At 41.5% G+C, this 16,686-nt stretch overlaps 1 protein-coding gene across 1 annotated transcript in view; it reads right to left on the bottom strand.

Annotated features, from left to right (window-relative positions):
• Positions 1-16,686, bottom strand: part of slit1b (slit homolog 1b (Drosophila)) — a 47,553-nt gene that overhangs the window by 16,231 nt on the left and 14,636 nt on the right. Inside the window, exons 15-25 of the mRNA XM_088302599.1 lie at positions 16,605-16,628; positions 14,542-14,686; positions 14,264-14,338; positions 13,269-13,412; positions 12,989-13,132; positions 12,462-12,628; positions 12,164-12,302; positions 12,026-12,094; positions 2,605-2,676; positions 2,372-2,443; positions 2,111-2,182 (exon numbers count right to left, since the gene is read on the bottom strand). Coding sequence (XP_088158725.1) covers positions 2,111-2,182; positions 2,372-2,443; positions 2,605-2,676; positions 12,026-12,094; positions 12,164-12,302; positions 12,462-12,628; positions 12,989-13,132; positions 13,269-13,412; positions 14,264-14,338; positions 14,542-14,686; positions 16,605-16,628 — 1,123 coding nt within the window. The remainder of the gene's footprint in view (positions 1-2,110; positions 2,183-2,371; positions 2,444-2,604; positions 2,677-12,025; positions 12,095-12,163; positions 12,303-12,461; positions 12,629-12,988; positions 13,133-13,268; positions 13,413-14,263; positions 14,339-14,541; positions 14,687-16,604; positions 16,629-16,686) is intronic.

The raw sequence follows: 16,686 nt of genomic DNA, 5'->3' as shown, positions 1-16,686 counted from the left end.
TACATGGAGATGAGTCTTTTCTCCCTTTTGCTAAATTCTTCCATTTGTAGTGCACGCATTTTCTGAGTAGGATTCCGTGCACGCTCAGAACGTCGAAGACCAGCCGCTGTGCTTGCAAGTTCACCTGGATTATCAGACTGACCTTCTTTGTTAATTTCTTTTAAGTGTGATTCCTCAAGTGCACTCACAGCTGTATGATGCTCACTCTGGAGATTGGGAACTTTATGCTGGGAACTATCCATCTGCTCTGTTTCCTTCGTGTTATCTGACTTTGACATCACTAACCCTCAGAATTATCAAATCAGGAGTGAATTTGTTCTCAGTCACTATTTACTAATTTTGCCATCAACAGCCAGAATTTCTATTAACGAGCATATATTAAACACAGGTGCAAGCTTTCAAATAACAGTGAATATTAAGCCCCAATTTCAAATAACTGTAGTGCAAGAGACAACGTTAGAGTTTAAGTAATTATATACTAACACTTATCACGCTCAAATGTGGATGAATGAAATATTTTAACTTGAAATGGCACATGCTGTTGAATCAATGCAAATATAACAAATCCTTAAATATAAAGAGTATGCCAAAATAGTCCAATTTTTGTAGATCTCAACAGTCTCCTTCCTTTGATGTGTTTATAAATGTTCGGTGTTCCAGTCGAGGAAGCTGTTCATGTGTTCAGCTTACCGGAAGTTCAGCATCAAAGTCAGTGATCGTGACTGTACTTGACCATTGCACCGAGTTTATGAGACTGTTGCCCAGTTTCAGCGTTGGTGTGCTGCCTCATGCTCTGCTGATGCGACCAGGTACCCAGGCCATGAAGCAGCAATGCCGGGCATGGCGTGTAGATCCGCTGTCACGCCCCCTCGTGGAAGCAACAGGTCGTCACGGAGCGGTGTAGTTCAAGCTCTTACTGTAGCGAACCCAGCCAGACAATGGTGAAGCGTACTGATGTTCCACAGTCTTTTATTCCTTTTGTTGTCTTGATTTCATTGTGGAAACACCCTAAGAGCTTGTTCCCATTCCAGCCAGGTGCTTGCAGCCTTAGAAAGTTTTCGTTAGATTGCGTAAAACTGATTTCTTGATCGGCAATGTCAAGATCGTTAAACTTTTCCTTCTCCTTTTCCTTCCTTTCCTCTCCTTTCCTTTGGAAACGCCCCCTTAAATAGCGTAATGTTAATGTATACTTCCTGCTCATACCGGAAGCGCACCAAACTAAAAGCATATGGCATCCAAATTATAACTTCAAAATAAAGTATCAAACAAATGCACTTGTGAGTTCGTTACAATACATGATACAGGGTGCACACATGCATACAAGGTACATTCACACATGGCTGGAATGGAGGTTAACGTGTCACCTTCAGCGATGCTGGTAATGCGTTACTAAATAATGGCTGCCATTTTGAGGAACTAGTAATCTAATGCATTTCTATATCTCATAGAGTTGCTTGATTACTTGATTAAAGTTACTATTAAGTCAACTAAATGCGTTATTTTGTAAATGTTGAAACTGTTAAGTTTGGTTGTAGTCTCCATAATGTTGACAAAAGTGCTATATATCTTGTAAAAAAAAAAAACTACAGTGTTTGGTGCAGTCCTAACAGTATTGTACGCACGCACACATGAACACGCATAAACAAACATTCACGCATGCACACACACACACGCACACACGCACACATATTGTAAAAACACTAGTGATAGACGATATGCTTTTTTTCAGTGGCGATACCGATTATTGGTAGTCAAGGAGGCCGAAAACCGAAGCCGATATTCATTTGTTGAAAAAAAGGGGTAAAATGGTGTAAATATTTGGAAAACTATCAGCTCCAAAACTTGATCGAGTTCAAATGCCTTTAAGCACATGGTTATTAACCAACTTTAGTGATTTACAACATTTTAAACGTTTTTGTTTTCAACCTTAGAAAATGGCCAACTTAGTTTTAAAAGCTCCCAAGCTCAGCTGCATGTCTTTTCAATGAAACAATTATCGGCCGGGCCAAATATCGATCCCGATAATTGGCCCGGCCGATAATTGGTCGATCACTAATAAACAAATTCACGCACACACACACACGCACACACACACACGAACGGTACATACAAGTGAGAGAGTGATGTGACGTCATTGAAGATTCCACGCTGTAGCTCGGATATGTCGTTACCGTGCAGAGACCTGAAACACAAACAACTACACGCTTAATGGCTGTGTGCACGCGTGTATGCACAAGCATATGTGGGCATATTAAGTATATATGTTTGTACTGAATATGTGCTTGTATAGTGTTTAGATACACTACCGGTATTCGTGTACGTGTACGCACATGCAGTGTTTGAGTGTACGTGTGCATGCGTATGTACTAACAGCAGCCTCAGTGACCGCAAGCCTCCCAGTGCCAGAGGAGGAATACAACGCAAGGAATTGTAACTCAGAATCCTGCACACAACAAAAACACAGCAAAATATTGACCTGAGTAAATGATATGAGGATATAACATTACTTCATTACAATACAGTTATATATATATATATATATATATATATATAGCTTTCACAACAAACCATTTTATTTATGTGTGTATGCGTATGTGTACTCACAGGGTGGTGAGTTGGCTCATGTTGGCAAACGAATCGTCCGACAGAGAGCTGATTTTGTTGTTGCTCAAATCTCTGCACATTCAACACAATCAATACATGAAGTTGCCGCAAAAGGCAGCTGATGTTCACAGTCTCTAGCGCCCTCTGCTGGACATTATTAGCAACTAGAGAATGCAATTCCTGGAGAAATTGCGTGTGAAGGCGGAATGGCTGGAATTTTTTTTTGTGGAATGATTTTGAATAATATTGAATGACTCTGAAATATTGAATGAGGTTGAATGAATTTGAATCATAGTGAATGAAATTGAATGATTTGAATGACAGTGAATAATAGTGAATTCTATTGAATCATCATGAATGAAAGAGAAAAAATATTGAATAATGTTGAAAAATATTGAATAATGTTGAAAAATATTGAATAATGTTGAATTATAGTGAATGACATTGAATGAAAATGGGGAAAGGCAGTGATTAATGGAAGGTGGAAGGATGTTGAATGATCGAGGAAAAGATTCAACCAACCGGGAATCGAACCGAGAACCTCCAAGTATGGAGGCAGCTGCTAATCCCTGACCCAACCCTCTTTAGAGAAGCCTGGATGAATGTCTTGAATGGATTTAATATCCTAAGTGGATACATTTGTGCAATGTTGAATGCCCCATTGGAAATGAATGGGGTTTTAGGGGGTGAAAAAGGGGAAATGGTGAAAAATGTGAAAAAGATAGAAACACGAAAAATGGAAGCCCCCATGGCAGGCATTTTTGGAATAGATTGAAGTAGGAACGGTGAGAATCGGACGTAAAATGCGAGAGTAGTTTCGTGCCAAAGTTTTGGGGCTGGAAAAAATGAAGTAATTGCTTAGTAACACTAGAGAATGCAATTCCTGGAGAAATTGCGTGTGAAGGCGGAATGGCTGGAATTTTTTTTGTGGAATGATTTTGAATGAGACTGAATGTCTTTGAATAATATTGAATGACTCTGAAATATTGAATGAGGTTGAATGAATTCTAATCATAGTGAATGAAATTGAATGATTTGAATGACAGTTAATAATAGTGAATTCTATTGAATCATCATGAATGAAATAGAAAAAATATTGAATAATGTTGAAAAATATTGAATAATGTGGAATTATAGTGAATGACATCGAATGAAAATGGGGAAAGGCAGTGATTAATGGAAGGTGGAAGGATGTTGAATGATCTTGAAAAATATTTAACGACCGGGAATCGAACCGAGAACCTCCAAGTATGGAGGCAGCAGCTAATCCACTGACCCAACCCTCTTTATTGAAGCCTGGATGAATGTCTTGAATGGATTTAATATCCTAAGTGGATGCATTTGTGCAATGTTGAATGCCCCATTGGAAATGAATGGGGTTTTAGGGGGTGAAAAAGGTGAAATGGTGAAAAATGTGAAAAAGATAGAAACACAAAAAATGGAAGCCCCCATGGCGGGAATTTTTGGAATAGATTGAGGTAGGAACGGTGAGAATCGGACGAAAAATGCGAGAGTAGTTTCGTGCCAAAGGTTTGAGGCTGGAAAAAATGAAGTAATTGCTTAGTAACACTAGAGAATGCAATTCCTGGAGAAATTGCGTGTGAAGGCGGAATGGCTGGAATTTTTTTTGTGGAATGATTTTGAATGAGGCTGAATGTTGTGGAATAATATTGAATGACTCTGAAATGTTGAATGAATTTGAATCATAGTGAATGAAATTGAATGATTTGAATGACAGTGAATAATAGTGAATTATCTTGAATCATCATGAATGAAAGAGAAAAAATATTGAATAATGTTGAAAAATATTGAATAATGTTGAATTATAGTGAATGACATCGAATGAAAATGGGGAAAGGCAGTGATTAATGGAAGGTGGAAGGATGTTGAATGATCGAGGAAAAGATTCAACCGACGGGGAATGGAACCGAGAACCTCCAAGTATGGAGGCAGCTGCTAATCCACTGATCCAACCCTCTTTAGAGAAGCCTGGATGAATGTCTTGAATGGATTTAATATCCTAAGTGGATGAAGAATAGAGAAAATAGAGCATGTCAAAGAAGGGGGCGGGGCGGTTTTTAAAGGGGGGGGGAACCGGGGGGTCTAAATGGAAACCTGCATGGCGTCAATTTTTGGGAATGATTGAAGTTGGAATGGTGAAAATCGGATGAAAAATGTGGAAGCTGGAGCGTGTCAAAGAAAGGGGCGGGGCGTTTTTTAAAGGGGGGGGGAACTGGGGGGGCTAAGTGGAAACTCTCATGGGGTGAATTTTTGGGAATGATTGAAGTTGGAACGGTGAAAATCGGATGAACAATGGGGAAGCTGGAGTGCGTCGAAGAAGGGGGCGGGGCTGTTTTTAAAGGGGGGGGAAACCGGGGGGGCTAAATGGAAACCTGCATGGGGTGAATTTTTGGGAATGATTGAAGTTGGAACAGTGAAAATCGGATGAAGAATGGGGAAGCTGGAGCGCGTCGAAGAAGGGGGCGGGGCTGTTTTTAAAGGGGGGGGGGACCGGGGGGGCCAAGTGGAAACTCTCATGGGGTGAATTTTTGGGAATGATTGAAGTTGCAACGGTGAAAATCGGATGAAGAATAGAGAAAATAGAGCATGTCAAAGAAGGGGGCGGGGCGGTTTTTAAAGGGGGGGGGCACCGGGGGGTCTAAATGGAAACCTGCATGGCGTGAATTTTTGGGAATGATTGAAGTTGGAATGGTGAAAATCGGATGAAAAATGTGGAAGCTGGAGCGTGTCAAAGAAAGGGGCGGGGCGTTTTTTAAAGGGGGGGGGAACTGAGGGGGCTAAGTGGAAACTCTCATGGGGTGAATTTTTGGGAATGATTGAAGTTGGAACGGTGAAAATCGGATGAACAATGGGGAAGCTGGAGTGCGTCGAAGAAGGGGGCGGGGCTGTTTTTAAAGGGGGGGGGGACCGGGGGGGCCAAGTGGAAACTCTCATGGGGTGAATTTTTGGGAATGATTGAAGTTGGAACGGTGAAAATCGGATGAAGAATGGGGAAGCTGGCGCGCGTCGAAGAAGGGGGCGGGGCTGTTTTTAAAGGGGGGGGCAACCGGGGGGGCTAAGTGGAAACTCTCATGGGGTTAATTTTTGGGAATGATTGAAGTTGGAACGGTGAAAATCGGATGAAGAATAGAGAAGCTAGAGCGTGTTGAAGAAGGGGGTTATTGAAGTGGCTGTTTTGGGGGTGAAAATGGGAAATGGGAATGTATGGGTATAGTGAATCACATGAATTATGTGAAAGGAGTTGCAGGAATGTGAAATGAATGACCTGAATGTGTTAAATTTGAATTTGGAAGCATTTAATAGTGAATTGTTGAATCTCCCATTGGAAATGAATGGGTTTTTTGGGGGTGAATAAAGTGAAATTGTGAAATATGGGTAATAGGTGAAGTTGTGAAGAATACAAGCCTGAATGGCGTGAATTTTTGGAATAGAACAAAGTTGGAACGGTGAAAATCGGATGAAGAATAGAGAAGCTAGAGCGTGTCGAAGAAGGGGGTTATTGAAGTGGCTTTTTGGGGGGTGAAAATGGGAAATGGGAATGTATGGGTATAGTGAATCACATGAATAGTGTGAAAGGAGTTAAAGGAATGCGAAATGAATGACCTGAATGTCTTGAATTTCAAACTGGAAGCATTTAAATGTGAAATGTTGAATGTCCCAATCGAAATGAATGGGGTGAATTTGGGGTGAAAAATGTGAAATAGTGAATAATCTGAATAAGTGAATGACGTGAAAAATGGAAGCCCCCATCACACGAATAAGTGGAACACGTTAAAAGTGGAATGAAGTGAATCGGTTGAATTAGGTGGAAGTAGTTAAGCGTCAAAAAAACGGGCGGAATAAGTTTAATAATATTAATAATAAAGAATAGGAATAACATATGTGTGAAGGCCTACCGCCTTCACACAACTAGAGAATGCAATTTCTGGAGAAATCGCGTGTGAAGGCTCCGGAGTTGAAGCCATCTGGGTGGAAGGATGTGGAATGATATTGAATGATTTTTGAATCATAGAGAATGAAATTGAATTAGTTTGAATCGTAGAGAATAGAATTGAATGAAAATGTGGAATGATAGTGAATGATGGAAGGTGGAAGGATGTTGAATTATAGTGAATGATGTTGAAAAATGGGGAAGCTGGAGCGTGTCAAAGAAGGGGGCGGGGCGATTTTTAAAGGGGGGGGTAATCGGGGGGCTAAATGGAAACCTGCATGGCGTGAATTTTTGGGAATGATTGAACTTGGAACGGTGAAAATCGGATGAAGAATGGGAAAGCTGGAGCGCGTCGAAGAAGGAGGCGGGGCTGTTTTTAAAGGGGGGGAATCGGGGGGGGGGGGGGGCTAAATGGAAACCTGCATGGCGTGAATTTTTGGGAATGGTTGAAGTTGGAACGGTTAAAATCGATGAAAAACAGTGAAGCTGGAGTGTGTCGAAGAAGGGGGCGGGGCGGTTTTTAAAGGGGGGGGAAAGCGGGGGGGCTAAATGGAAACCTGCATGGGGTGAATTTTTGGGAATGATTGAAGTTGGAACAGTGAAAATCGGATGAAGAATGGGGAAGCTGGAGCGCGTCGAAGAAGGGGGCGGGGCTGTTTTAAAGGGGGGGGGCCGGGGGGGCTAAATGGAAACCTGCATGGCGTGAATTTTTGGGAATGATTGAAGTTGGAATGGTGAAAATCGGATGAAAAATGTGGAAGCTGGAGCGTGTCAAAGAAGGAGGCGGGGCTGTTTTTAAAGGGGGGGGGGACCGGGGGGGCTAAATGGAAACCTGCATGGCGTGAATTTTTGGGAATGATTGAAGTTGGAACGGTGAAAATTGGATGAAAAATGTGGAAGCTGGAGTGTGTCAAAGTAGGGGGCGGGGCGGTTTTTAAAGGGGGGGAACCGGGGGGCTAAATGGAAACCTGCATGGCGTGAAATTTTGGGAATGATTGTAGTTGGAACGGTGAAAATCGGATGAAGAACGGGGAAGCTGGAGCGTGTTGAAGAAGGGGGCGGGGCTGTTTTTAAAGGGGGGATGAACCGGGGGGGCTAAGTGGAAACTCTCATGGGGTGAATTTTTGGGAATGATTGAAGTTGCAAAGGTGAAAATCGGATGAAGAATAGAGAAAATAGAGCATGTCAAAGAAGTGGGCGGGGCGGTTTTTAAAGGGGGGGGGAACCGGGGGGGCTAAATGGAAACCTGCATGGCGTGAATTTTTGGGAATGATTGAAGTTGGAATGGTGAAAATCGGATGAAAAATGTGGAAGCTGGAGCGTGTCAAAGAAAGGGGCGGGGCGTTTTTTAAAGGGGGGGGGAACTGGGGGGGCTAAGTGGAAACTTTCATGGGGTGAATTTTTGGGAATGATTGAAGTTGGAACGGTGAAAATCGGATGAAGAATAGAGAAGCTAGAGCGTGTCAAAGAAGGGGGCGGGGCTGTTTTTAAAGGGGGGGGGAACCGGGGGGGATAAGTGGAAACTCTCATGGGGTGAATTTTTGGGAATGATTGAAGTTGGAACGGTGAAAATCGGATGAAGAATGGGGAAGCTGGCGCGCGTCGAAGAAGGGGGCGGGGCTGTTTTTAAAGGGGGGGGGGAACCGGGGGGGCTAAGTGGAAACTCTCATGGGGTGAATTTTTGGGAATGATTGAAGTTGGAACGGTGAAAATCGGATGAACATTAGGGAAGCTGGGGTGCGTCGAAGAAGGGGGCGGGGCTGTTTTTAAAGGGGGGGGGAACCGGGGGGGCTAAGTGGAAACTCTCATGGGGTGAATTTTTGGGAATGATTGAAGTTGGAACGGTGAAAATCGGATGAAGAATGGGGAAGCTGGAGCGCGTGGAAGAAGGGGGCGGGGCTGTTTTTAAAGGGGGGGGGGGACCGGGGGGGCTAAGTGGAAACTTTCATGGGGTGAATTTTTGGGAATGATTGAAGTTGGAACGGTGAAAATCGGATGAAGAATAGAGAAGCTAGAGCGTGTCGAAGAAGGGGGTTATTGAAGTGGCTTTTTTGGGGGTGAAAATGGGAAATGGGAATGTATGGGTATAGTGAATCACATGAATTATGTGAAAGGAGTTGCAGGAATGTGAAATGAATGACCTGAATGTGTTAAATTTGAATTTGGAAGCATTTAATAGTGAATTGTTGAATCTCCCATTGGAAATGAATGGGTTTTTTGGGGGTGAATAAAGTGAAATTGTGAAATATGGGTAATAGGTGAAGTTGTGAAGAATACAAGCCTGAATGGCGTGAATTTTTGGAATAGAACAAAGTTAGAACGGTGAAAATCGGATGAAGAATAGAGAAGCTAGAGCGTGTCGAAGAAGGGGGTTATTGAAGTGGCTTTTTTGGGGGTGAAAATGGGAAATGGGAATGTATGGGTATAGTGAATCACATGAATTATGTGAAAGGAGTTGCAGAAATGTGAAATGAATGACCTGAACGTGTTAAATGTTAATTTGGAAGCATTGAATAGTGAATTGTTAAATCTCCCATTGGAAATGAATGTTTTTTTGGGGGTGAATAAAGTGAAATTGTGAAATATGGGTAATAGGTGAAGTTGTGAAGAATACAAGCCTGAATGGCGTGAATTTTTGGAATAGAACAAAGTTGGAACGGTGAAAATCGGATGAAGAATAGAGAAGCTAGAGCGTGTCGAAGAAGGGGGTTATTAAAGTGGCTTTTTGGGGGGTGAAAATGGGAAATGGGAATGTATGGGTATAGTGAATCACATGAATTATGTGAAAGGAGTTGCAGGAATGTGAAATGAATGACCTGAATTTGTTAAATGTTAATTTGGAAGCATTGAATAGTGAATTGTTAAATCTCCCATTGGAAATGAATGGGTTTTTTGGGGGTGAATAAAGTGAAATTGTGAAATATGGGTAATAGGTGAAGTTGTGAAAAATACAAGCCTGAATGGCGTGAATGTTTGGAATAGAACAAAGTTGGAACGGTGAAAATCGGATGAAAACTGTGGAAGTAGTTAAGCGCCGAAAAAAGGCGAGGAAGAAAATAGAATATATAATAATAATAACTAGAGAATGCAATTCCTGGAGAAATTGCGTGTGAAGGCTCCGGAGTCGAAGCCATCTGGGTGGAAGGATGTGGAATGATATTGAATGATTTTTGAATCATAGAGAATGTAATTGAATTAGTTTGAATCGTAGAGAATAGAATTGAAATAAAATGTGGAATGATAGTGAATGATGGAAGGTGGAAGGATGTTGAATTATAGTGAATGATGTTGAAAAATGGGGAAGCTGGAGCGTGTCAAAGAAGGGGGCGGGGCGGTTTTTAAAGGGGGGGGAAACCGGGGGGGCTAAATGGAAACCTGCATGGGGTGAATTTTTGGGAATGATTGAAGTTGGAACAGTGAAAATCGGATGAAGAATGGGGAAGCTGGAGCGCGTCGAAGAAGGGGGCGGGGCTGTTTTTAAAGGGGGGGGGGACCGGGGGGGCCAAGTGGAAACTCTCATGGGGTGAATTTTTGGGAATGATTGAAGTTGCAACGGTGAAAATCGGATGAAGAATAGAGAAAATAGAGCATGTCAAAGAAGGGGGCGGGGCGGTTTTTAAAGGGGGGGGGAACCGGGGGGTCTAAATGGAAACCTGCATGGCGTGAATTTTTGGGAATGATTGAAGTTGGAATGGTGAAAATCGGATGAAAAATGTGGAAGCTGGAGCGTGTCAAAGAAAGGGGCGGGGCGTTTTTTAAAGGGGGGGGGGACTGGGGGGGCTAAGTGGAAACTCTCATGGGGTGAATTTTTGGGAATGATTGAAGTTGGAACGGTGAAAATCGGATGAACAATGGGGAAGCTGGAGTGCGTCGAAGAAGGGGGCGGGGCTGTTTTTAAAGGGGGGGGGGACCGGGGGGGCCAAGTGGAAATTCTCATGGGGTGAATTTTTGGGAATGATTGAAGTTGGAACGGTGAAAATCGGATGAAGAATGGGGAAGCTGGCGCGCGTCGAAGAAGGGGGCGGGGCTGTTTTTAAAGGGGGGGGCAACCGGGGGGGCTAAGTGGAAACTCTCATGGGGTTAATTTTTGGGAATGATTGAAGTTGGAACGGTGAAAATCGGATGAAGAATGGGGAAGCTGGCGCGCGTCGAAGAAGGGGGCGGGGCTGTTTTTAAAGGGGGGGGGGACCGGGGGGGCTAAGTGGAAACTCTCATGGGGTTAATTTTTGGGAATGATTGAAGTTGGAACGGTGAAAATCGGATGAAGAATAGAGAAGCTAGAGCGTGTCGAAGAAGGGGGTTATTGAAGTGGCTTTTTTGGGGGTGAAAATGGGAAATGGGAATGTATGGGTATAGTGAATCACATGAATTATGTGAAAGGAGTTGCAGGAATGTGAAATGAATGACCTGAATGTGTTAAATTTGAATTTGGAAGCATTTAATAGTGAATTGTTGAATCTCCCATTGGAAATGAATGGGTTTTTTGGGGGTGAATAAAGTGAAATTGTGAAATATGGGTAATAGGTGAAGTTGTGAAGAATACAAGCCTGAATGGCGTGAATTTTTGGAATAGAACAAAGTTGGAACGGTGAAAATCGGATGAAGAATAGAGAAGCTAGAGCGTGTCGAAGAAGGGGGTTATTGAAGTGGCTTTTTTGGGGGTGAAAATGGGAAATGGGAATGTATGGGTATAGTGAATCACATGAATAGTGTGAAAGGAGTTAAAGGAATGCGAAATGAATGACCTGAATGTCTTGAATTTCAAACTGGAAGCATTTAAATGTGAAATGTTGAATGTCCCAATCGAAATGAATGGGGTGAATTTGGGGTGAAAAATGTGAAATAGTGAATAATCTGAATAAGTGAATGACGTGAAAAATGGAAGCCCCCATCACATGAATAAGTGGAACACGTTAAAAGTGGAATGAAGTGAATCGGTTGAATTAGGTGGAAGTAGTTAAGCGTCAAAAAAACGGGCGGAATAAGTTTAATAATATTAATAATAAAGAATAGGAATAACATATGTGTGAAGGCCTACCGCCTTCACACAATAAAGTTAAAGGAGTAGAATAACATATGTGTGAAGGCCTTCGCCTTCACACAATTAAGTTAACTCGGAGGGTCCTTTAAGTGCAGAGGAAGTGGAACAAGTAAAAGCGCAGGAAATGGCACAGACAGACAAGAAGTTGAGGCGGTGGACAGAAAGAAAGAGACCAAGAAGATTCGGGGCCTCTTGGGAAAGTCAAATCTCTTAAACTTTAAGCCCCCTTTACATATGTCATTGGCATGAAGTCGAACAAAATTGGATGTAAATGAGTAAGTAACAGAGGTGAACAAGGGTCAAAATGGTCTGAACAGGAACTAGAAAAGGCAAACAGGAAGAAAAGGATGAAGTTGAGGTTTTTTTTTTAACAGGGAGTAAAAAAATGAAATTGGAGGTATAAACAAGAAGTAGAAGATGTTGCTCACATGAGCTGCAGGTTCCTAAAGTTGCTGAGCTGGCTGGGTACTCGTGTGAGCTGGTTCCCGTCCAGATATCTGCCAGGGAAATTGTTGCTGAATTGTTGTTTTAATTTGTAGGGACCATGAGTCGTGTCAGGCGCTCACAGTTCGGTGAGATTTGGAGGAAGGCCTCTTGGCAGCGCCTGCAGATGCTTGTTGCTGCAGCGCACCACTGTGTCCATGCATGTGCAACCACTGGGACATTGCGGGCCCAATGAGCAACTAGTGGACTCAGCTAGAGAGACTGAAAAAACACAGGAAGTCAAACTCACTGCACAGGAAATAAATGTTACTTCTCACCGGAAGTGAATGTTTCACTGCACAGGAAGTGAAAGCAACACAAAACCTATGCTGCATCGAAGGCTGCTGGTAAATTGGAAAAGTTCCACTTTTGGTGGCGTACCATCCTCGCAACGGAAGTCGGGCACCGCCACATCCTGCAGCGGAATCTCGCGGAGGAAAGCTGGACCTTGGCAGCGAGGGTTTCCCGTTACGATGCGCCGGCTTCTTAACCAGGCGCCCAACCAGGACAGACGGCAGTCGCAGAGGAAAGGGTTGGCCAGCAGGTTCCTTGGACCAGGAAAAATGCTTGGTTAGACCACTGTTGGCAACTCCTTTTCAGCGGGTTTTGCTAAAGGCTAACGGACAGTAATTCGCAACGTGTGCGAAATAAAAGAATCACTGAATGAATTGTTCAAAGTGTGCATAATTACATTTGTTAAGTTCAGTTCAGTTATATTTAACTTTTTTAGTGCAATGCATTTTTATTTCAATTTTGTCTTTCAAACATTTGACCGGATACAATTTTTATTTGTTTTTTGTGCAATACATGTAAACACTAATATTATCAGTTGATGTGTCACTGTGTAAGTCAGTAGAACATGTAAATATTAGTTTGTATTTGTATTTGTGGGTGCAGGCATCACTGACAGCGTGGAGAGGTTGGGAAGCGCATCAAAGGTTCCAGGTAGGATGGCACTCAGCTGATTATCATAGAGCGACAGCAGACGAACGTTGCTGAGGCCTGTGAAGCTGCCGTTGTGCAGGCAACTGATCTTGTTGTTCCTCAACATCCTGCACACAAATTAGGTTGGTCACCCTCATTTTCCATGAATAATTGATAAATAAATACATGTAAAGTTGTTTCAATAAATCCTATTTAGGTGTGTGTGTGTGTGTGTGTGTGTGTGTGTGTGTGTGTGTGCCTTACAGCATGCGTAGCGAGTCCATCCCTCTGAACATGCCACCTCGCACCACCTCCAGGTGGTTGGCAGTCAGGTGCAGCTCGACCACGGCAGAGGCACCCTCAAAGGTGCCATCCTCGATCTCAGAGATTTTGTTGTTGCTCAGGTTTCTAATCACCAGGTGGGAGGGAAAAAAACTTCCTTAAAAAGGGCAATTGTCTCGTTCTATGAAAACTCAGATTCAGTCTTAAGTGATAATGAAGTACTCGGATTAATTATTCCTTTAATGCAATTAATGACAAAAATGATCAAGGTATAGAATACAGAATGAAAGTGGGAAATTCAATATTTTTCAAAGCTGTGAGTGGAGATGTTTTTGCCTTTTTTAGCCAATCCTCTTATTCCAAAATAAAAAAGAAAAAGATGGTATTAGTCCCACGATGGTCAGATAAGAACAACTTAGTGTTTACTTTTACTTTTTTTTTTTTACTCATTCAGGCAAATTAATAAGTCAATTCTTTAATAAAAATGATCAAGTCTTCCAGTATTAAAAAATGAAGCAAATGATATAAGCCTTTACAAGGCCCACAATTGGGAAATTTCTTTACAGTATATTGTCATTATAAATAAAATATTCAATCTAATTGTTATTTTCAAGATTCATTCAGTCAATCCAATTTAAAAAAGAACCTCTAAAGGAATATACATTTTGGTAAACTGTATATTATGCATTTATTAGTACTATATTATTTTAATGGTGATGTCTGCCCCAAATTGAGTTTTTTTTTGTCAACAATTTTATTTTCATTGTGTTGATGTTTCAATTGTCCTGAAACAAAAAAAGCAGGATGTTTCCTACTTTTTGTGGAAGGCAGCCTTGAGACCACTCAAGCGTTGTGACAGTGTGTGCATAGGCGTGTGTGTGTGTGGGGGGGGGTGCGTGTGCGTGTGTGTGGGTGCGTGCGTGGGGGTGCGTGTGCGAATGTGTGTGCGCGTGTATGGTCAGCACGGCTTGACCTACATTTTCTTGAGTTGGGAGAGGCCCTTGAAGGCACCCGTGGCCTCCAGCAGGGAGACGTCATTGTTGTTGAGACGCCTGGGACGTAGACCATGAATTATCGCCAGGGAAGCCCAGAAGCCCAAAAAAAAAAAAAAAAAAGAGAAAAAAAAAAAAAACAAGATGGTTAGCAATGTAGGCGGTTGGAATGTCCAGCGGCTGTGCATTCATGCAGCATGACACACATTCAACATGGATGCATGTTACGTTGGTGTGTGTGTGCGTGTGTGTGCGCGTCATACAGTTCCTCAGTGGCGGGAGGCAGGTGTTGGGGGAACTTGGTGAGTCTTAGGTTGGAGCAGTCCACCACATTAGCCTCGCAGCGACACTTGTTCGGGCACGACGGCTTGCTGTTGCACCCAGAACTCAGCCGCCGGTCTTCAGCCCCTGGAAAAATATATATATATATATACACGCACACACACACGCTCTACTTTATTGAGGTTTATCATATGTACTACCTCAACATCACACATTTTTTAGATTGTCTTTATGTTTTTTTTACAGTGTACAGCCAAGTCCAAATTTAGAGTTGTAGCACTGAACTCTTCGAATGAAGTGGCCGAGAAGGTCTCCTACAAAGCTGCAATAATGATCTAAATGCTTGTAAGTATTGTGTTCTGCTCTGTTTGTATGTGTTGCCCTGTGTGTGTGAAGACGTTTATATTTGACGCAATGTCAATGCTAATTTTCGAGAGCCCGGCTATCATTTTGCATTATATATCATTAGCATTGCGGACTGTGTTCCTGTTCATGATATTCTGGAGGAGTTCATTACCATTGTGGATTGGCGGGCCACAATGGGTTCTGAAATTTGACAGAGGGGCCGAACCAGTAGCAGATGTTTTGGTAACCTCACCTCATCGGAGAAAAAAAATACATTTAATTTTAAAAGAAAGTGAACAAAAGCATTACAACAAAATATATGTCTTTGAAAAACCACAGTATTTAGAAAATAAAACATAAACAAGGTTTATTGATTTAATTTTTTTCAAGTTCGGCATTAAAACGTTTAAAGGGCCGCATGTGGCCCATGGGCTGAACTTTGCCCACGCCTGATCTAAAAATATCAAGTGTAGGAATATTTTTAGTTGATAACCAATTTTAGAGCAAAAATCTGGATGTATCAATCCACATCAGAGTTATTATAGTTTTGGATTTTTCATTTTAGTTTAGTTTTTATTTTGTTTTGACCTTTTATTTCTAATTCGGTTAGTTTCAATTCATTTTTATAATAGATGTGTTAGTTTTATTAGTTTTTGTTTAGTTTTTATTAGTTTTTGTTTTAGTTTTTTGTAGCTTGGTGTATTTTTCAAGTGCATTTTTTAAAGCTAACAAGTAAGGCTCATTCTCCAAAAAAGATAACATTTGAAAATGTTATTAACTTACAAACAATATTGCTGAATAACCATTAACATATAAAACATAAGAGTTCACTTAAACTTATGTGCAATAAGTCCAGGAAAAGTGCAGTGCAATAATGCTGCTTCTAAAGTTAAAATGCAGATGAAAAACCCATCATGTTAATGTTGCTAATCTTAGTGGTTATGGTCTACGCACCCCTTTTGCAATGCTATTTTTTGTGACATTAAAAACCACAGTGCCATGATTTACATTTGAAATAATCACAAAAAGCTTATAAAGACGAAAACTAAGGATATTTTTGCCACGATTCTCATTTGTTAGTTTTGTGGGAAAGACAATGTCGTTTTAGTTAGTTACAATTTTTTCCCCAAAATTCTCATTGTTATTTTATTTCGTTAACGAAAATGTGTTTGAAACTTTAGTTTTCATTATTTCGTTTGTTTTTGTTTATTATAATAATCTTGATCCACACAGTTCATTACTCTGCTGCTCCGTGCGTCTTAAGGGAGTACATTTTTTATGTTTTAAAATTATAGTAGTATCTATGTTAATTTCCATTATCCCATCTAGCATTTTGCATGATCCAGTATGTTAGCATTAAACTAGGAGAGATTGAATTAATATAGTTAGGTTAAACATTTTGGTTTAGACGTTTACTATTTTCAATGATCTTTTGTTTTATTTGTGTAGCGATGACAAATAAGAAACTTGAAGCAAACACGGATGGCCTCTTATTTGGAGAACTGCGCAAGCGAGAGTAAGTGTTTCAGACTATCTTTCAAAAGATTTAAGTGTGTTTTACTAAATTTAAATATGTTAAGACATGTCAGAGTGTTCACAATTCCCGGTTCACTGTTGTTTACAAATGCAGATGCATGGCTTGGGGGGTGGTTACCATTTAATTTGACACAGCAAACATGAGTGTTGTCACGTTACGCACCTGGGATGTGATACTGTTCCTTGGCTAAATATGAACAGAAAGAAAAGTTGGTAAATAAATTCATTTAGACTAGCATGCAGGC

Source organism: Idiotropiscis lumnitzeri, chromosome 8 (assembly GCF_059441095.1).
Source record: "Idiotropiscis lumnitzeri isolate Australia: NSW breed Sydney's pygmy pipehorse chromosome 8, RoL_Ilum_1.0, whole genome shotgun sequence".
NCBI lineage: Eukaryota > Metazoa > Chordata > Actinopteri > Syngnathiformes > Syngnathidae > Idiotropiscis > Idiotropiscis lumnitzeri.
This window is presented reverse-complemented; position numbering and strand designations above follow the sequence as displayed.